Raw genomic sequence first — 21,908 nt, 5'->3', positions numbered from 1 at the left:
TCATGCCTCTTTTTTTTCTATATGATTTTTTCTTAGTGATTTATGGTGTTATTTTTATATTTTGGATATAGCTTTTCAGAATATGGGCTCCAAAATTTTTCTGCCAGCTTGTACCAGCTTGCCACTTGTGTTTTATTGAACAGAGTTCTCAATTTTGATATCATCATATTTTTCTTAGTTTTGTATTGGTTTGTTTTGGTACTAGAAATTGATGTTCTACTACTGAACTTCATCCCCATTTTTTTTTTTTTTTTTTTTTTTTGTACTTTGAGACAGAGTCTCACTGAGTTGCTCAGGCTGGCCTTGAATTTGCACTCCTCCTATGTCAGCTCTGAAGTAGCTGGGATTGTAGGTAGGTGGCTGCCACACCCAGCTCAAATATTTTTCTTTATGGCCCTATGCTTTGAAGCTCTATGCTATCCCATAGCCTATGTTTAAAAAATTTTTTTTAGCTTTTTAAAAATGTTCAGCTCTTTAATCCATTTGGAAATTAATTTGTAAATGGTGTGAGGTTGATACTGATCAAATTTGTTTTTCAAGTGAATAATTATTTATTATCTTGCTTTATAGACTTGAAATGCTATTTTTCTAATATATGATATTCTCATACAGTCACATGGTTCTGTTTCTGTTCCCTATCTCATCATCTCAACTTAGTAAAAATTTATTTCTGGATTTATTTATTTATTTATTTATTGGTGCCAGTGTCGCTTAACCACTGAGCCACATCCCCTGCCCTTTCTTGTTTTTATTTTGACACGGGGTCTCACTAAGTTGCTTAGGGCCTAGCTAAATTTCTGAGGCTGACTTTGAACTTGTGAGTCTCCTGCCTCAGCTTCTCAGGCTCTTGGGATTACAGGCATGTGCCACCATACTTGGCTTGTTCAGGGTATTTTAGACGTCTTAAATCAAAGTTGTTACTGACTTTTGTTGCTAGCTAGTTACCAGTGGCAGGGACCACATAAAAATCAAATGTGAATGCATGGAAAATAAAAACATCAAAATGAACAAAAACTTGAGCGAATAAAGACCATGATGAGAGAGAATAAAATACTTGTGTTTTTATGCATCCAAAAGTCATATATCAAGCCTCTGCATTCACTATATCATCTAGTGCATTCACTATATCCTTTGGGTTGTTTCTGCTACCTCTACTCTTTCACATGATGCTTTATGTGGATGATAGAGAAGTTTCTTTACATGATAATTGAAATAATAGAAAGGAAAAATACTATTAGGGATTATAATAATGAATAACAGAAAAGTATCATATTACTTGGAGGCTGGTAAGCATTAAAAAGAAAACTGAACAAATAAGTGTTTAAAGTAAAAAATCACAATACACAGTATAACCTTTAAATCTAACCAATGTACACAATATGATTTACTCAAAATTGTATCTTTTTCATAGTAAAGCTAACATTACACAAGTAGGAACAGCTGTCATGTGGGCAAATGTGGTTTTAAGTCAACAGTTAATTCAATTATTTACGATAAATTTAGGTGTTCCTGGTTGAAAAGTCATGTTGATGGGGCATGGTGATTGTTAAGGGACTTGTGTTTAATGCAGTGTGACCAAAGTTTCAGGGCTCAGTAAACAGGAATAGGCAATAAAATCTTTTAATAACCACTTACACAGAAACATCCTATTTTTTTTTAATGGAGGCAAAAAGTGAACATTGTGATTAACTGATCTCCTTTTAACTCACCAGTTTATAATTAGTTGCCTTATATTATAAGCTGACTTTTTTCCATTAAAGCAACAATTGAGCAAGTCCTAAGAAGCAGCTTCAAGAAGTACAACAAGTGTACTTGACAGTCATTTCTTCCATTGCTTATATTAGGTTATGATTAGGGATAACCATTAACTACATAAAAGACTTACCATTAGCATATCAAATGAAAGATTTAGTTTCTAAAATGGTAACTCACATATTTTTGTACTCTGGTTGTCTCTACTGAATTTGCATTGTAAAATGTCCATAACCAGCATATTCATGAAAGCTACCAACAACCATTGTTTTAAAACAAACTTTTTTTGTAAACCAAAAAGAAAAAAAATAGCAGAACATTTTTTATATACTTTGCTGAATAATATGAATTGTACAGCAACAATCCTCCGAGTGGAGATCATCTAGATAAATTGTGCTAACGAATTTTCTATCTAGTTGCTTCGAAACTACTTTCTCAGCGTGGTCCGCAGCTACCTGTGCGTTTCTGAGCTCGCTCCATAGCGGGCGCTGACGAGAAGCTGCAGCGCATCCACGCTCTGATGCGGTTGCGTACGTTTAAGCGCTTCCCGCTCTTACCGGCTGGGCTAAAACTTCAACTGCCATCAGGCTCACAAGTCTGGTTTTCTACTCTGTCTGGTGCCCCCTGGTGCTCAGCACCTGCACAACCTTGGGTAGTTGCAAGGAGCAAAGGGGTCCAAGGAGTGCAAGGATGCTTTGAGGAAAAGCATTCCATTTACTGTGAACCGTATGGATCCAGATTTCCTGAGTCCATTGCCTTGGCATAAATTACATATGTACATTCGTGCAGCTCGAGAGGGGGTGGATAGATAGATAGATAGATATACCAAGTCCCTAAGTAAAAGAAAGCTGAAAAATAAGTTTCAACCAACTACAGAGGCAGAAGTCAACTCAGCCCTTTCAAGTTTGTAGACCAGACACGAAGATACATGGACTTTTATCTTCTTCGAACCCATCTCCCCGCCCCCGCACCGGTCCCGTTCATTCTTTTTCAGGAAAGCAGAGTTCACTATGATCCTGGATCATAAGAGAGCCCATCTGAATATCCGTTTGGGGGTTGGAGCTGAGAAAGCGGCCTTAATTGCTGTGGAGGAGAGAGGATGGAAGATAATTCTTCCTGTCTTCTTCCCTAATTAATTTACTTAATATTAATCTCATGTGTAACCTTCGGAAAGTTTCCTATGGGTCGTTGACCCCTCTTCTCCACTAGCTCAGGCTCTAGTTATCCTCCTTTGCCCTTCCCCTCCACCCCTCCACCCCTGGTCACTCAACACTACTGAGTCTCTTTCCATTAAAGATGAACAACAGATAATTTTTCATTGCATGGAAAGCCTAAAAGCTCTCTTATATCAGAGAATGATGGGAGCCTCTCCCCTTGTTCTCCATCCCTCTTCTTTATTCTTCTTCCCTTCTTTTAACAGTTTGTTCCTAAATAATGCTTTTCCTAGTAAACGCTGACTTTAGGATAGGGTTGTGACGACCCACGATGACTCTCCCGTCAGGCTTCCAGAAGAGGCGGTTTCCAAAGAAAACTACAACTCCCAGGAGCCATCAGGCTAAAGCAGCCGCAGGGTATTACGGAAGTCGTAGGCGCCTTTTGCCTCAGTCTCTCTGGCGTCTCCCGCTTGCAACTACACGTCCCAGGGCGCCTCAGGACTGGAACGCCTGCGCGAGAGCCCTGGGCACGGTGGGGGTGGGGGTGGGGCCGCCCCGGGCGGCGGGGGGCGGGGTCCGAGCGGGTTGTGTGGAGGCTTCAGACTCCGGCGCCATTTAGCGCGGAGAGTTTCCCGGGCGGACGCTGCTGTTCTTCTTCGGCCACTCGTACCCCCATCTTCGGTGACAGAGGCGCCTGTTGGGGGTGACTGTTCTTTTCTCTTCCTATCCCCTTCTCCCAGTCTTCTCGGTCTCCTCTACTCTTGGCCCAGAGAAGCAGCGGAGCTCGGGCCCGCGGTGAGCGGCCCTCCCCTCCCCACCGTTCCCTCCCTCCGTCAGCCCCCGGCACCGGCCCGGGAGGGGACGAGGGTTTGCCAGGCCCGGGGCGGGCGGGGAGGCCTCGGGGAAGGGGGGGCCCGCTCCTCAGGCGCCGAGGCTTCGAAGCTTCGGCTCCCGGCATCTGGGCGATGGGCTCTCTGTGAGACTGGTCCCCTCGCTGGGGGCGCGTGCGGCAGGAGGCGGCTGCCGAGTGACCGGAGCCCGGGCCGCGGCCCTCCCTCGCCCTGCTCGGCCCCTCCCACCCCTGTGCCCTGGGGCTGCCACCGCCCGGGTGTCTGAGCTCGTCCCTTCCGCGCGGTGCCGCCGCCCTCAGGGCCTAGCCCGCCCTGCTCGGCGAGCGGCGGGACCTGAGCGGTTGTCGCATCCGCAGCATCCGCTTCGCCTCACTTCACCTCACCTCGCCTCGCCTGGGTGCCTGCTCCCCTCGCCCTGCCCCTCATGACTGCGGCGCCTCTGCTGCCACAGCCCTGCCGGCCGCCGCGCGCCGCAGGATGGATGCGGACCGTGCGGCGCTAACCCCCGTGGCTCTGCTCCTGAATCTCCCGCCGACGAGCCAGCCTCGTGAGCCGCAGCAGCTTCGGTGCCAGCAGCAGCCGCCGCAGCTGGGCCCAGAGTCCCGTGTCGCCTTCGGGGCTCCTTGTCAGTGTTGAGTGGGGAGTCGTCCGGTCCGGGTCGCTCCGAACCCGCTGTAGGAGCGGTGCCCTGCAGACCTTCGCGGCTCCTGCGGGTGGGCCCTTCTTCCTCTTTTCATTCTCCTATCCGGCCGGCTTGCCTCACCCAGCGGACCAACCATGTCTGGCGGCGCCGCAGAGAAGCAGAGCAGCACTCCGAGCTCTCTGTTTCTCTCGCCGCCGACGCCAGCCCCCAAGAATGGCTCCAGCTCTGATTCCTCTGTGGGCGAGAAACTGGGGGCCGCGGCGACCGATGCTGGAACTGGTAGGACCGAGGAGTACCGGCGCCGCCGCCACACTATGGACAAGGACAGCCGTGGGGCGGCCGCCACCACTACCACTACCGAGCACCGCTTCTTCCGACGGAGCGTCATCTGCGACTCTAATGCTACTGCGTTGGAGCTGCCTGGCCTCCCTTTCTCGATTCCCCAGCCCGGCGTCCCCGCGGTTGTTCCACAGATTGCTCCATCAGAGCCCCACCGGGAGGAGACCTTGACTGCTACCGCCGTTTCCCAGGTGGCCCAGCAGCCCCCAGTCACTGCTGCCCCTGGAGAACAAGCTGTCGCGGGCCCTGTCACCTCGACTGCCCCAAGCAGTACCAGCAAAGACCGCCCAGTTTCCCAGCCCAACCTCGTGGGGAGCAAAGAGGAGCCACCACCGGCGAGAAGTGGAAGTGGTAGCGGTGGTAGCAGCGCCAAGGAGCTGCAGGAAGAACAGAGACAGCTACAGGATGATATCGAAGAGCTGGAGACCAAGGCCGTGGGAATGTCCAATGACGGCCGCTTTCTCAAGTTTGACATCGAAATCGGCAGAGGCTCCTTTAAGACAGTCTACAAAGGTCTGGACACTGAAACCACTGTGGAAGTCGCCTGGTGTGAACTGCAGGTAAAGCCCCACCTACTTCTTTATTTTTACGGCCCTTGGATCCCAAACTTGGCTCTGTTCAGCCAGTTTATCGAGTTCACCCTTTACGTGTAATTCTGTTTGAGTGGAGAGGTGAGGCCAACTTTGGAAAGGAGTTGAAATTGGGAGAATGTGAAGCATGGACCTAGGTGTTTAAAAAGGTAAAAATTTTTGATATAGGAATTTGTTAATAGACAGGAGGTGAAAGTCAGTATAAATATATGATTTCCTTGTTATTGATTAACTGTCTGGCTGGAAACTTGGAATTAATAGGGAAGTTTTTGAATTAGGAAAGTACCGAGTCCTTCTTGCCCTGTGCATTTCAGTTTCATCAGAGCCTCTGTAGGGATGACCTGCTCTTGTGTTTGAAGTCCTTTTGTTAGAGGTGGTGTTTTCATTCCTGAGACCAGGTTGTTTTTTTAGAATAAAAGGGACCTTGTTCCTTTGAATATATCTTACTTGTTGGCTTCACAGGCATTTAGTAAAAAGTAATTGTGAAGACTGTCTTTGCTCCTTTGGAATTTATGCTCTGGGACTATTAAGATATAGTTATGTTTTTGCTATTGCTCCACCTAATACTCTTTAAGACATATGGTAGCTGGCAGTAATCTGAATGTTGATTAAAAAGAATGACTTTAATTCATTTACTCTACAACAGCCATGCAAAATTGTGTTAGTGCTTTGAGAATTGTAATGTTATCATCGCCTTAATCTTATTATAAAAGATTTTTAAGCTAAACTTTTCCAAAAATTCAAAGGAATTACTAATGCTTCCCTTTTTTTAATACCCTAGGGAGGTTTTCCTTTTAAATAATGACATGTCATTCTGATGGACAAGTGTATTCTAGGTTTAAACACTGGGTTGCTTGTTGCTTGACATTTGTAACACCTTGCTTTGACTGTTGCGCTCACAGGGGAGTGAACTATTGATAGAAGCAGAATTTCACTGAAGGAAAAGTTATAATCTACAGTATACATGAAAAATGCCATTTCCCATATTCTTCTTGCCAAGACAGTGGACCAAGCTGAAATAGGATAGGAAAGTACCTGCATGATCTTGAAACTTCATGTTAATACTTAATCTTTTGAATGTCAGTTTCCAACTGACCAAGGCCATATCAAGCGTGAAAGAAAGTTAACACAGCATATGGAAGTAAACTTAAAAACTGACAAGTTCTTTAAGACCATAGTAATTTCTTTTTTTCTTTCTTTTTTTTTTTTTTTTTGTGGTACTAGGTATTGAACTCAGTGGCACTTACCACTGAATCACATCCCCAGTCCTTTTTTTTTTTTTTTTTAGTTTTTATTTAGAGACAGGGTCTCATTAAGTTTCTTAGGGTCTCAATAAGTTGCTGAGGGTAGCTTTGAACTTAAATTCTCCTGCCTCAGCCTCCCAAACCATGGGGATTACAGACGTGCATCATAATTTCTTAAATTATGTATTTGATATGGAATTTCTAAGCATTGTGAAGTAAAAACTACTTATTAATTTTATAGTGGTTTAGAGTTTGAAAGGTAACAGACTTTTTTTTTTTTTTGATAGCAGGGATTGAACTGGGGGGTACTCAACCACCAAGCCACATCCCCAGCCCTATTTTGTATTTTATTTAGAGACAGGATCTCACTGAGTTGCTTAGCAACTTACCACTGTTGAGGCTGGCTTGGAACTCTTGATCATTCTGTCTCAGCCTCCAAAGCCACTGGGATTATAGGCATGTGCCACCACTCCTGGCTGTGCCACCTTGCCTGGCAATAGGTAGACTATTTTCTAGAAAAAGCCTGTCAAACTATACTCCTATAGTTAGTCAGACTCAAAAAACTTAGGTCTGATTTCTTTTGGTGTTCAGGTAAAAATTTATAGGACGACATCTGTTTCTTTTTTGTACCAAGGATGCTAATCATCTGGGAATTTGTTCTGTTATAATTTCATATTTCAATAGATAATTTTTAGTGATTTTTGTTTCCTGTTTTAAAAGATTGGACCCAGTGAAATGTTGGGCATGTTATGGATTAATTTTGTTAATTTCAATTATTTCACTTTTAAGCCTTCTGCACAATGTGTATTTTCGCTTTATCATCTGGAATTTTCTGATAGTTTATTGTCTTAGAACTAATAATACAGGGCAGAAAAAATCGCAATTGACTGATGTCACAATGAGAACTGTCTAAGTGTCTCAGTTTTTCTAAGGACTCAAAACTTTTTGGATTTTTTAGTTTTTTATCTAGGCAGGGCATGATCAACCTAAGGAAAATCTTACATTACATAATAATTTTAAGCCAGTTTAGGATTTGGCTGCAGAACCAAATGCATCCTAGCTCATTGAGTGGTACCTTGGTTTAGAAACTTCCATGTCATTTTGCCCGTGCTTTTACAATTTTTCATTTTGTGCTACATGATTTATCGTAGCCCAGAAATTCTTTATAACAGTAGTTGGGCAGTATTTTTATTTTTCTTGACCAGGATACTTGCAGTACATTCTTAATAAAGTATCAGCAGATCAGTGTTTGAGTTTTTGACTTTGGGTCTGAATTAAAGGACAAGCCAAAAGATTACTAAAGCATTGGGAAGAAAGGAAAGCTTTTCACTAAATGTATACTTTTAACATGTTTATTTTTCCATAGCAAGACAGGAAAAATATTGTGTTCAGTTGTTAAATTAAAAATCTTAATTTTTAACTGGGAGAGATGGTGCATGCCTGTAATCCCAGCAGCTCCAGAGGATTGTAAATTTGAGGCCAGCCTTAGCAATTTAGCGAGGCCCTAACAATTTAGTGAGACCCTGACTCAGAATAAAAAATAAAAAGGGCTGGGGATGTGGTTGAGCCCTTTGGTGTTCAATCCCCGGTTTAAAAAAAAAAAAAAAATCTTAGTGTATTGAACCTGGAAGAAATTTTAGGTTATCATGCCCAACTAGGTCATAGAGTATATAAATAGACTGATGACAAGCAAAAATTAAACTGGTTAGGATCTAATAATTTAGGAGATGTTAAAACATTTGTAGTCCAAAAAATGGTTAATAGTAATTTCAAATGAATAAATGTTATTTTGATGTAGAAGGGGCTGTAAATTTCTAGAGAATTCTGGTTACTTAACATTTCAGGCTTTTGTTTGGGGTCTTGCTTTTTTTATTATTGTTTCAGTTGTAGATGGATAAAATATCTTTATTTTTATTTGTTTTTATGTGGTGCTGAGGATTGAACCCAGTACCTCACATATTAAAGAAAAGCACTCTACCACAGAGCCACAACCCCAGCCCTGGGTATTGCTTTCATCACTTTAAATGGATACACACACACACACACACACTCTTACTTTGGGGGATGAGTGAGTGTGGTACAAAAATCAATCTACTTTCTGTCAAGCTATTTTTAGAGTTATGGTATGCATAATTATATAGTAAATCATCAATTCTTTTTCAAAAAAATGTATGTATTTTTTAGTTGTAGATGGACAATACCTTTATTTTTATGTAGTGCTGAGGATTGAACCCAGTGCCATACACTTGCTAGGCAAGCACTCTCCCACTGAGCTATAATCCTAGCCTGGTTTTTTTTTTTTTTTTAATATTTATTTCTTAGTTGTAGTTGGTCACAATACCTTTATTTTATTTATTTTTGTGTGGTGCTGAGGATTGAACCCAGGGCCTCATGTGCTAGGTGCTTTCTATTGCTGAGTCACAACCCCAGACCTCCCATCAATAATACCCAGGTAATACTTTGATACTTCAGTAATAACTGAGATGCTTTGAGTAAGATGTAGATTTCTTTACCTGGATTTATTAGGCAAATGGTATGCCTTAATTTTAATACCCAGTTGCCACGGTCAGAAAGTTTACATTTCTTTTCTAGAGAGGGATGTCATTTTTTAAAAAAAACAAAACAGTAAATTTGCTTTAAGGAAACATTAATATACAGATTTAAGAATAGTTTGTTTATTTAAATATACTTCCCCAGTTTGCCACTAAATAGTGAGTTTACTTGATGCAGTATGTGTTTCCATATCTACCTGAAAGGGGAAGTCAAATCATAATTTTTGCTTATATTTGAGCACTAAGTAGACCTTAGTGATTACTTTTTTCTCTGGCTTTTAAGTTAAGGTTCATGTCTATTGATGTATGATCTCAATGTTTTATGAAAAGTTTAGTAGTACTACAGAAATGGGAGATTGTTCTATGACTCAGAAACTAATTTATGGAGCTGGGGGGCTGGGGATATAGCTTGGTTGGTAGATTGCTTGCCTAGCATGTATAAGGCCCTGGGTTCAATCCCCAGCACCATCTTTTTTTTTTTTTTTTTTTTTTTTGGTTCTGGGGATTGAACTCAGGGCACTTCACCATTCAGGTACATCCCCAGCCCTTTCATTTCATTTTTTAAAAAATTTTATTTTATTTTTTTAATTTTGAGAAAGGGGTTTTTCTGAGTTCCTTAGGGCCTAACTAAATTGCTGAGGCTAGCCTTAAACTTGGGATCCTCCTGTCTCAGCCTCTGGAGTCACTGGGAATACAGGCAGTTGTTGGGATTACAGGCATGCTCCATTGGGCCCGGATGTACTGTAGTTTTTAAAATAACTCATTGAATGGAATCTCCCCATTTGAATATTGAAGGATTTTTGTTCCACATTACTTTTTAAGTTTGTGCTGTATTCCTTATTTTTTAGAGTGAGAATCTGTAGTAACTTGCAATCCTGGGAACTACATTTGAGTTTGTTTTTTAAGTTTTGAAACTCACTGATTAGGAAGAAGTACTGGCAAAATTCAGATCACACCTTTACCTTTAAGTAAGGGTAGCTACTGTACAAATTAAAGAATGGTGATTTAGTGGGGCTGGGGTTATGGCTCAGTAGTAAAACGCTTGCCCAGGCGCTAGGTTTGATCCTCAGCACCACATAAAAATAAATAAATGAAATGGAGATATTGTGTCCAACTATAACTAAAATAATAATAAAAATAAAAATTGGTGATTTATTTTAAATAACCCTTTATTCTTTTTTTTATTTTTTTTTGGTACCAGGTATTGAACCAGGTCACTTAACCTTCTGAGTTACATCCCCAACCCTTTTTATTTTAGACAAGATTTCACTAAGACCTTAGGGCCTTTTTAAATTGCTGAGGCTGGCTCCTGAGTTGTTGGGATTGCAGGTTTGTGCCACAGTGCCTGGCTCCTTTGTTCCTTTTAAACTGGATAGAACATAATTAAGTGACAGGATGATTTCAATTAGGTAAGATTTGATTTAAAATACATGTAGATATGTTGCTGTAGATAATAACTTTGTGGTGCAGGAATTGAGAATTAAATTTAGATTAACTTTTTTTTTTTTTTTTTTAAGATATAGTTCTTTCTTAGTCTTAGGAATTTAAATGCTTTCAGTTTCTCTTATTTACCTTTTTTTGGGGGCAGGGGTGTGCAAAGTAACACAATTGTTCCTGGTCTAAGAATTTGCAAAGAGACTGTTTTGTGTAAAACAGATTGGGAGTCTTTTGTTGCCTATTGACATCATTTCTTGATGTTAATATTGAAGTGTAACATCCTGGTCATTTGAAATTCATCCTAGTCCAACCCTGTGGGGAAAGTTTTTAACTAAAACTGTGATCCCATTTTCAGAAATCATCCTACACCTGTTTTTTGGGTTTTCTGGTAGCTTTAAAATTGTTTTAGCTAAAATTCTAAAGTAGCTAAAGTAATTACATTCAAATTATAATTCCTAAAAATCTTGGTATGCATGAAGTAATTATGATCACAGTTCTTAGGTTTTTGCTTATACCAGTTCTTGAAGTTACATTGATAGAAATTCAGTAACTTGCATTTTATTTTGAGACTTTTGGTTTTAACATAGGACAAATTTGTCTTTAGGAATAGGTGAGACTTAGTGTGACTCTAATTTAAAAATGTTTGAAGAGGACATTTTTCTGCAATATAACATAATAGTTAAGAACTAAACTGCCTAGATTTGAATCCTAACTCCACTACATGATTGTGTCACCTTGGGACAAGTTCTGTGCTACAGTTTCCTATCTGTAAAATGAGTGTAAAGAGCATCTACTTTATAGTTATGATTAAGTGAATAAATATATGTAAAACTTGTAGGACAATACCTGACACAAAAATAGTAGCTATACTGATACAGCATCTTAACTTATATTGTCCTTTTGAGGGAGGGACTCAATGAAGATTTTGATTTATTTACATTTATGCTTAAAAATAGAAAACTATTACTGTTGGTTTAGAACAGTTCCTTAGAAGAGGAACCCTGAGTTGAACATGTCATTGGTGTTTTCAATTTCCTAAGCTTTACTTGGCCTTTGCCTGACATTTACTTTCATGACCTGTCACTTTTTCTGAACTTCTTTATTTCCAGAATCTGCTAGATCTTTGTCTCATCTACTTTGCATGTACCTGGGAAGTATTCTTCCCTTTGGTGGATCTCATATGCAATCCTTAGTCTTTATCCGTTTAATTGAATTGAAGTTGTTTACATACTTTGTCTACTTCACTAGTCTTTGAAAGGTCACTGTAATGTAATAGAGTACTACATAATGAATAAGAACACCAAGGCAGAACACTTGGGGTTCTAAATTGACAGATTATTTGATCTTGAGTAAGGAACTGTAGTGCTGATTTATTAGCAACATGTCCAACTGATTTAGTATTGTTGAAGATCAACTGAAATACTATGATAAGGCACTTTGATAAATGTAGTGTTTTCCAGAGTATAACAATAAAGGAACAACAAAAGGTTTAGTGCTGGGGATGGAACTAGGGCTTCTACATGCAAGGCAAGTGCTCTGCCACTGAGCTATACCCCCATGCCCACAAAAAGTACTTATTCAGTTTGAAGGATATGAGTTGTCACTTTTTACAAATTTAATATTTTAAACTTCTTAGATAAGTGTTTTAAGAGCTTTTCATTTGTTTAGGAGCTTTTCATTAGGCTCCCACTTCTGAGGCAGGTACCATGCTCACAGTAATTGAAGGCAGATATTTTCTTAATTTTATGTCATCTTACCAAATCTAAGACAGGATAGCTTTTCAGACTGAAGAGAAATTGTCAGAAGCTCTTTTTTTTTTTTTTTTAAAGAGAGAGTGAGAGAGGAGAGAGAGAGAGAATTTTTTTAATATTTATTTTTTAGTTCTCGGTGGACACAACATCTTTGTTGGTATGTGGTGCTGAGGATCGAACCCGGGCCGCACGCATGCCAGGTGAGCGCGCTACCGCTTGAGCCACATCCCCAGCCCGTCAGAAGCTCTTAAGAATGTTTTTATCTAGAAAAGGCTTATACCTTTGACAGTTGGCACATTTAATTTTGTAGTAAATATGAAAGAAAAAGTGTCAGTAATCTGCTTGGTTTTCTAATTGACTTTAAAACAATATCTCCACCTTAATTTGATTTAATTAAAAAAAATCTCAGGTAAGCTTTCATAAAAATTAACTTTCTACTGTTGTGACTTGACTTGCAAAATTGCTATATTAAATGTGTTATACTAGGGCTGGGGCTGTAGCTCAGTGCCTTCCATGTGTGAGGCACTGGGTTCAGTCCTTAGCACCAAATAAAAATAAAGATATCGCATCTATCTACAACTAAAAAAAATAAAATTTAAAAAAAACCAATAAACATGCTATACTAAATGAATATGTTAATGATTTTTAGAAAAGACTCACAGGCAAATGGTCTTCTCAGGAATTTAAGAATTCTTAGGAAATGAAACAGTTGAATTTAATTTAGTTGGAACAAATAAAAAAATGAGTTTAATTTAATTGGAACAAATAAAAATGAAGAATAATTTAACCAGCTCCTGGTGAGGCTGAAGCAGAAGGATCACAAGTTCACACCCAGCCTCCTGGGCAGCTTGTTGCGACCTTGTCTCAAAAGAAAAAAAAAAAGAATGAGTTGGGATGTAGCCCAGTAGTAGAGCACCCCTAGGTTCAATCCTCAGTGCCACTAAATAAAATAAATAAGAGTGGGAAATATGCTCAATATAATCAGTGTACTTGTGTCAATTAAGAAAAACCATGAAGCATGATGGCTCACATTCCTAATCCTATTAGGAATCTGAGACTGGAGGAGTGAAAATTCGAGGCCAACAAAAGAAAAGGTCTGGAAATTTGGTAGAGTGCCTCTGAGATCAATACCCAATACCCGTTCTCCCTCTCAAAAAAGAAAATCTATACATCTTACCATCATTTCTGTATATATGTTTTTGTGCCATTGAGGTTCAATGAAGTTGTTTACATACTTTGTCTACTTTACTAGTCTTTGAAAGGTCACTGTAATGTAATAGTTCATTCAGTTTCTTAATAGAGCCAGATCTGCGTGGTGGTTTTTGTTTTGGTGAACATATAGGCAGTGTTTACGTTAATCTTACATTAATCAAACAGACTAATGTGTAAACAATGGGAGATAAAATTAATTAGTGAATCAAGTCATTAATGATGTATACTTTTTCTATTAGAAGATAGAGATTAACAGATTATTTGGGATTATAAATTTACAGTGGGTTTAAGGAGTGGCTTCCAGTGGTCAGGAAGTTGAGAAAGTAAGTGAAGGCCATTTCTTTTGGCAAGGTTGAATGAAGAGGATCAGGGAAGACTGGATAAGCAGAAGACATGATGGAGGGTGAAATGAATTGAAGGTGAAGCGTGAAGTGAACTATGGATTGTGTCAACTTTCATTTAGTATCTGTCCTAAGAATCTGTTCTAAGCCAGTTACTGTTTTAGCTTTGGTTCTTTGTGGATAGTTAAATTCAGTTCAAATAAATTTTCATATTTCATGTCATTTATCAGTAAGTTTCGAGAATCCTTACTTGTAGTATTTGGTGTAACGTGTTGATTCTTAAACAGTTACTTGTTTCTTTCCTATAATCTCTGGCATTCATGCTTTTTTGCATAACAGTATTGTGAGGTATACTTTATAAATGGAGTACCTCTGTGAATTACTATCTTTGCATGTCACTTGAGACAGCTAGATTTTAAGTAAAATGTCATTACACAGAAGGTTCTAAATTATTTTATCTTTCCTAGTTAAAATGGACTTAAAAAAACAACAACAGGAGGGGCTGGAGTTGTGGCTCAGTGTAAAGCACTTGCCTGGCATGTGTGAGGCTCTGGGTTTGATCCTCAGCACCATATATAAATAAATAAAAATGGAAAGAAGATCTATTGACAACTTAAAAAAACAGGAAGCTTAAAACTACACACACCCACACACACACACATACAGTTACTTTCTTCATGCTTTGTATTTTAAGTAGTGTTTGCAAAGTGTTCTTTGATAACTAATGTATTAGTAATTATTAACAATTATTTACCCACCTATTAGGCTCCCACTTCTGAGGCAGGTACCATGCTCACAGTAATTCAAGGCAGATATTTTCTTAATTTTATGTTTGAGGTTTAATCATTTGTTTAAAATCTCATTCTTTACACTAGGTCTAGTTAAACCACAAAGTTTGAGTTCTAGTGAAATTTTAAATCTTTTGCTCCATTTAGCAGTTACAATTTATGATGGAGCATCTTATACCTTTTATACTTTTTCTTGAAATAGATCTCCACTCAAATGACCTTTTTTGGCAGTGTAAATATATAGATTCTATAAGGAGGAGGCTAGATTGTTTTATTATTGTCATTGGTCTTAGTCTAAATAATTTCTGTATATAAGGATTGTCTATGGTCATGTGACTTAGTTTTATTTACTTTGTGATAGTTTCTTAGCTTAGCTACTGATACTGTGAATTGACTTTTCTCTCTCTCTCTCTTTTTTTTTTAACCTTGTTACTCCGCCATTCCTTCACTGTTTATTTTGACATGTCATATATGCTACTGAGAAGGATTTGGCTCTTGTTTGTTTGAATACCAAATGGAATCTCATTTAAATCATTTAACTATGTTTGAAACTCTCTGAAATGTCTAATTTATTTAGTATTGTAATGGGAATAAGATGGTCCCTTATCTCAGTAAGGTTTTCATATAATTGAAGTTTTGTCCTCGGAGTAGTAATATTTTTTATTTCCTTGTTCTTTTAAATGGAAGATCTGAATCTTTGCAGAAAATGACTGAGAGCACCAACTATTATATTAAATAAGAGTATGCTTAAAGGTTACTTGGTGGGCACTTTACCCTTATTATATTCTTGGAATATAATAAGGTTTTGAAAAGGTAGTTGTTGCTCCAGTTTTCCATTCCTGCTTGTTGCTGTTGGCACATCTGTATCAGTCTCCTTATTAATGGTTGCTTCTGGTATTCTGAACTGGGCAACTAAATTGCCATTTTTGTTAAAGTTGGTTTAGATGTTTTAAAGGTAAATAAGTATTAGTAAAAATCACTAGTAGGTTGTATTTGTGCTGTTGAGGTCTTACTTTCTGGCTTTGGTTGTTTTTCTTCTAAGTGATTGTGAAGAAGTAAAATAATAATGTGCTGTAATAATGAGATTGTTGGGGTATAATTTGTGGGTGCTGTTTTATTTAATTTAGAGCATTTTTAAAAAATATTTATTTTTTGGTGTAGATGGACACAACACAATGCCTTTTATTTATTTATTTTTTTTAATGTGGTGCTGAGGATCGAACCCGGGTCCAGCCCATGCTAGGCGAGCGCTCTACCACTGAGCCACAATCTCAGTCCAATTTAGAGCATTTGATTTAATCTGATTTAAACCTGATAGAGGGTACTATTTATTTATTTATTGGTACTAGGGATTGAACCCAGGGGCACTTAACCACTGAGCCACATTCCCAGCCCTTTTTATATTTTATTTTGAAATAGGTTCTTGCTGAATTCTGAATCTATTTTGAATAGGTTCTTAGGGTCTCACTAGCTTTGAGCCAGCCTCCTGCCACACCCTTCAGAGTGGCTGGGGTTACAGGCTTGCGCCACCATACTCGGTATGCTACTACTGTTTATTATTTGGCTAGCATTGGGTTATGAAAGTTCATAGATTGTTGGGTAAGAGTTTTTCTTTTTCCTGAAATACTCTTTTAAAGATAATTCATGTTTGGGCTGGGGTTGTGGCTCAGTGGTAGAGTGCTTGTCTAGCCTGTTTAAGGCACTAGGTTCCATTCTCAGCACCACATGTAAATAAAATAAAAGTCCATTGACAACTAAAAGAAAAATATTAAGTAAAAGAGATAATCCATATTTATCACTAGTTTTATATGTATTTCTTGGATTTGAGATTTCAGCTTTAGGAATAATGTAGGTAAAACCTGCATGATACTTTAGCAGTTTGGTATAAGGTAATATCATTTGCTTCTGTAACCACCAGCAGAGACTATGACTATGAGTACATCATCCTATAGATTTGGATTCATGGGTGTTCTTTGTACTAATATAATTTCTTTTGTTTAGGTCAAACAATCCTATACTCTTTTATACCAGGGGTAATCCATGCTTGGGTACACAAGTTCTCACCTCTAATTATGGCAGATTTTTCGAACTATTTCTGTGTGGTAGAATACATGGGTCAGTAGAGACTTTTGGCTTTTGTTAAAATACAAATCAACCTTTAATCCCCAAGTATTGGTTTAGACTTTAATTCTCCAGTCTTTCAAGGTAAATTGCTTTACTGTGTACGTATTTGGAGGAGGGACTTTTCTACCAGGGTAATTGATTCAGGGTCTGTTAAGTACTCCCCTCCTCATTTTTTAAATTAGTGCATTATAGTTGTACTTGATGGAATATGTTGTTACATATTTGTAAATGCACACAAGATAACAATGTAATCTGGCCAATGTCATCCCCTAGCATTTCCTCCCTCTCTTCCACTTTCCACCACCTTGGTCCCATTCATTTCCCTTTGATTTTTAGGAGATTCACTTCACCTTTTTTTCCCCCTTTTTCCTTTCTAGCTTGAGTGTATGAGAGAAAATGACTTTGTAAGTTTGACTTATTATACCTAACATGATGGTCCCTAGTTCTATCCATTTTCTTGTAGATGACATAATTTCATTTTTCTTTATGACTGAATAAAATTCGTTGTGTATGTATACCACAATTTCCTTATCATTCATATGCTGATGGACACATAGGCTGGTTCCATAGTTTGGCTTTTTTGAATTATGCTGCTATAAACATGGCTATGTGTGTATCTCTGTAACAAGATGACTTAATTCTTCAGGATAAATATTGAGGAGTGGTGTAATTGGGTCATATGGTAGTTCCATGCCTACTCTTTTGAGGAACCTCCATAGTGGAGGAGGATTTCCATAGTGTTGTACTGATTTATAGTCCCATCAGTAGTGTAGAAGTGTTCTTTTTTCTCCATATCCTTTCCTGCATTTATTATGATTTGTATTCCTGATGAGTCGTGAAACATGAAATCTCAGTGCAGTTTTGATTTGCATTTCTCTAATTACTTATGATGTTAAACATTTTTTCATGTATTTGGCCTGTTGGTATTTCTTTTGAGAAGTATCTGTTTAATTCATTTGTCCATTTTTTAATTGTTATATGATTTGGGGGGGTATCAAAATTTTTGAGCTTTTTATATATTCTAGCTATTAATCCTTTGTCAGAAGAGTAGCTAGCAAAGATTTTCTCCCATTCTTTGGGTTTTCTTTTCTAATTCCCACTTGTTTCCTTTGCTGTGCAGAAGCTTTTTAATTTTATGCCATTCCATTTATTAATTCTTCACATTATTTCTTGAGCTTTAGGGGTTCTATTGAGAAAGTTGTTGTCTGTGCCTGCGTGCTGGAGTGTTGACCCTGTGTTTTCTTCCAGGAGTTGCATAATCTAATTCTGAGGTTTTCGATCCATTTTTCATTTGATTTTTGTGCAAGGTAAGAGATAAGGGTCCAGTTTCATTCTACATATGGATTACCAGTGTTATAAAACTTTTTGGCTGAACCATATTCCCAGCCCTTTTTAAAATTTTTAAAAATTTTGAGACAGGGTCTCATTAAACTGCTTAGGGCCTCAATAAATTGCTGAGGCTGTCCTTGAATTTGGGATCTTCCTGCTTCAGCCTCCCAGAGCCACTGGAATTAACAGGTGTGTGTGTGTGTGCGCCCCACACCTGGCTTTCTCCATGTTGTTTTAGTTTTTGGCATACTTTTACCCACCTTCTCTTAGGTCAGTATTATTTAATATTGTTGATAGGGAAAGCTTTTACCAAGTAAAATATAGAACCTACTACATTCTTTTTTCAGGTTCTGTTTGCTTCAGGTAATTAACTCAGAAGGGCCATTCAATTCATAGATCGAAGAAGTGCTCCTAAGTGAATTGCTCCTTCCTACCTAGACAAAAAAACAGAAAAGGCCATCAGCAACTTACAAATGGTAGACTCGCCACTTAAATATTTGTTCTGCTTAACTAAGTACCCTACCTACTTCACAAGACATGCTAGTTTAGATTTTATTTTTTGGTAGACAAGTTATTTGTGTTGTATTCTTTATGTCTCCCTAGCTTTTTTCTTTTTTTGGACACAAGTATCATAGCAATATTTGCTGGTGAGTATCCTATGTTTATAAATAACTGTTTGCTTTGTATGAGAATCATGAAAATCTTGACCAATTTCTATCTATCTTATAAGGGCAGAAATGAAACTGCCATACTATCCATAATCACCACTATCATAGTCTTACAAATCTTTAATGAGTAGTATATACTTGGTGGTGCGAATACATTATTAGTTTAATGTTTTAGACATCTATTTAAAGTTGACTTCTTCAATAGTAAATACTTACCTAAATGTTATACAATGCAGTTTTGTTTTTATTATCTTCTGATATGGTAATACTTGAAAAAAACCCAATTCTTGACAATGAAATACTATAAAATATAGCAACTTTTTCCTATTTTCTAGAAACTGCCTTCTGGGCCTTGTTATTAAAGTTTCCATTAGATTTATGTTTTTTGGGGGGGTAGGGGTGGGGGATTAGACTCAGGGGCACTCAACTACTCACTGAGCCACATCTCTGGCCTTTTTTTGTATTTTATTTAGAGACAGGGTCTCACTGAGTTGCTTAGTGCCTTCCTTTTGCTGAGGCTGGCTTTGAACTCCCTAACCTCCTGCCTCAGCCTCCCAAGCCACTGGGATTACAGGTATGCACAATGCAGGGCTCCATTAAGTTTTTTTTTTTTAATAATTGATGTTGGCTTTTTAAAAAAAAATTTTTAATTTTTATGTGGTGCTGAAGATCGAACCCAAGGTCTCACACATGCGAGGCGAGTACTCTACCGCTGAATCACAACCCCAGTACTCCTTTAAATTTTGATGACATCTTTACTTTCTTCTTTTTTTGAGGGATGGGGGTGTGGTACTGGGGATTTAACCCAGGGGTGCTTTCCCACTTAACTACATCCCCATCCTTATTTATGTAAAAAATTTAACCTTTATTATTTTTTATTTTTTTGTAGTTGTAGATGAACAGAATGCCTTTATTTGTTTATTATGTGGTGCTAAGGATAGAACCCAGTACCTCACACATGCTAGGCAAGTGCTCTGCCACTGAGCTACAGCCTCATCCCTTAACCTTTATTTTTAACTTATTTTATTTTATTTTTTTTATGTGGTGCTGAGGATTGAGCCCAGTGCCTCACCCTCTGTACCACTGAGCTACAACCACAGTCCCTTATTTATTTTTTATTTTGAGACAGGGTCTTGATAAGTTGTGTAGGGCCTTACTAATTTGCTAAGGCTGGTTTCAAACTTGTGATCCTCCTCTCACAGTCTCCCTAGTACCTGGGATTATAGGTCGTACCATCATACTTGGAGACATCCTTGCTTTATGCATAAGATATTCTAGATTCATTTTATTATTTTACCCCAGCCCATACCAGCCATTTATCTTGGAGCCCTGATTCCTTTTAGTATAGAGTGGTACTAAGAAAATAAGATCTGGGTACCAGATCTTAAAAAAAAAACTGGGGCATTGCTATTTCCAGGTTCTTTCAGTGAAGAATTGGTTGACTTACAGAATACCATAAATTGGGTAATTTATAAAGAATAGAAATTTATTTTTTCACAATTCTGATCTGGGAATGCCAGGATCAAGGCAGTGGCATCTGGTGAAGATTTTCTTGCTGGATCCTCACACTGTGGAAGATAGGAGGGCAAGAGAGAACAAACCCATACCAGAAAGTCCCGTTAGACCAACGTTAATTCATCATGAGGGCAGAACTGCCACTTTCCATCCCTGTTATATTGGGGATTAAATTTCCAACATGTAAATTTTAGGGAACACACTCAAACATAGTAGTTAGTTTTCTAACATAGTATTTAGAAAATATTTAAGTATACGTGTGTGTATATTTTTTTCTATATCTATATGAATTAAAAGCCATGAGTTGGGCTGGGGTTGTGGCTCAGTGGCGGGGTGCTTGCCTTGCACGTTCGCGGCCCTGGGTTCGCTCCTCAGCACCACATAAAAATAAATAAAATAATTGTGTTCAACTACAACCAAAAAAAAAATTTTTTTTTTAAAGCCATGAGTTTACATTGATAACTCCTATTCCAGTTCAAAGTAGGGTTCATTCATACTTTCTCTTTTTCTGTATTTATACCTTCAAGAGTAAGAAATCTGGTTCCTATTATCTAAATACATGCACTAATTTGCAAAATCCCCCTGAACACATAGCTAGTCTCCTAACTTCTTTGGGTTGATGTCCCTTCCAGGCAGGTCTTTAATTGCAGTAGGGCTGCCATATCTGCTTAGTCTAATAACTCACTCTCTGATAGCAGTACTCTTAAATTAATTTATACTCTGTCCTTTACTTTCTTTACGATGTAGCTTTTTAGCTTCAAAGTTAAACATATGATATAAACCACCCGTAATTTTTTTTTTGGGGGGGGGTCACAGGAGAAAGATTGCAGTAGTGGAGGAGAGCTTTTCCTTACCCATATCCAAAGTCATTCCCTATAAACACAGATAACCACTATGAATCTAAACATCAGGTTCAGTGTTTTTCTGTTTTTTAAAAAAATATTTTTTAGTTACAGTTGACACAATATTTTATTTATTTATTTGTGTGTGATGCTAAGGATTGAACCCAGCACCTCACACATGCTAGGCAAGTATTTTTACGGTTTTTAAAAAAATTTTACCTAGTTTTATCATTGTGTACATCATGTCATGTTTACACTGAGAGCCAATGTTATTAGAAACTTCCATTCTGTTTGAACACCAAATTATCCTAGAAGTTGTCTTTCATTGGTTTTTCAGTTTATGGTATATATATCTTAGAGCTGTGCTGTTCATTATGGTAACTACTAGCCACATGTGGTTATTGAGCAGTTGAAATGTAGCAAATGTAGCTAAGGTTGACAAAGGAATTGAATTTAAATTGTGTGTGGGAGGTGGGTACTGGGAATTGAACTCAGGATTGTTCTACCACTGAGCTACATCCCTAGTCTTTATTTGAGACATGGCCTTGCTAAATTGTTGAGGCTGGCCTTGAACTTGTGATTCTCCTGTCCCAGCCTCTCAAATTGCTGGGGTACAGGCCTGTGGCACCTACTATGCAAGGCCCTGAATTTTAAATTTTTTATTCAGTTTTAATGAACTAAAATCCAAAAACTTATAAGATTTTTAAGTATGGTTGGAATGAGTTGGCTTATGTATATCTACTTTATAAACAAATCTAATCATGAAAAAAGTTATT

General features: G+C 38.4%; 1 protein-coding gene across 25 annotated transcripts in view; it reads left to right on the top strand.

Moving 5' to 3' along the window:
- Positions 1-4,534: 4,534 nt before the first annotated feature.
- Positions 4,535-21,908, top strand: part of Wnk1 (WNK lysine deficient protein kinase 1) — a 134,403-nt gene continuing 117,029 nt past the window's right edge. For all 25 annotated transcript variants that reach the window (XM_040281208.2, XM_021732150.3, XM_005333974.4 and 22 more), the window contains exon 1: positions 4,535-5,299. In XM_040281208.2, the coding sequence (XP_040137142.2) occupies positions 4,535-5,299 (765 nt within the window). The remainder of the gene's footprint in view (positions 5,300-21,908) is intronic.

This window comes from Ictidomys tridecemlineatus, chromosome 6 (assembly GCF_052094955.1).
Source record: "Ictidomys tridecemlineatus isolate mIctTri1 chromosome 6, mIctTri1.hap1, whole genome shotgun sequence".
Classification (NCBI taxonomy): Eukaryota; Metazoa; Chordata; class Mammalia; order Rodentia; family Sciuridae; genus Ictidomys; species Ictidomys tridecemlineatus.
Note: the sequence above shows the minus strand (reverse complement) of the source record. Positions and strands in the feature narration are given on the sequence as shown.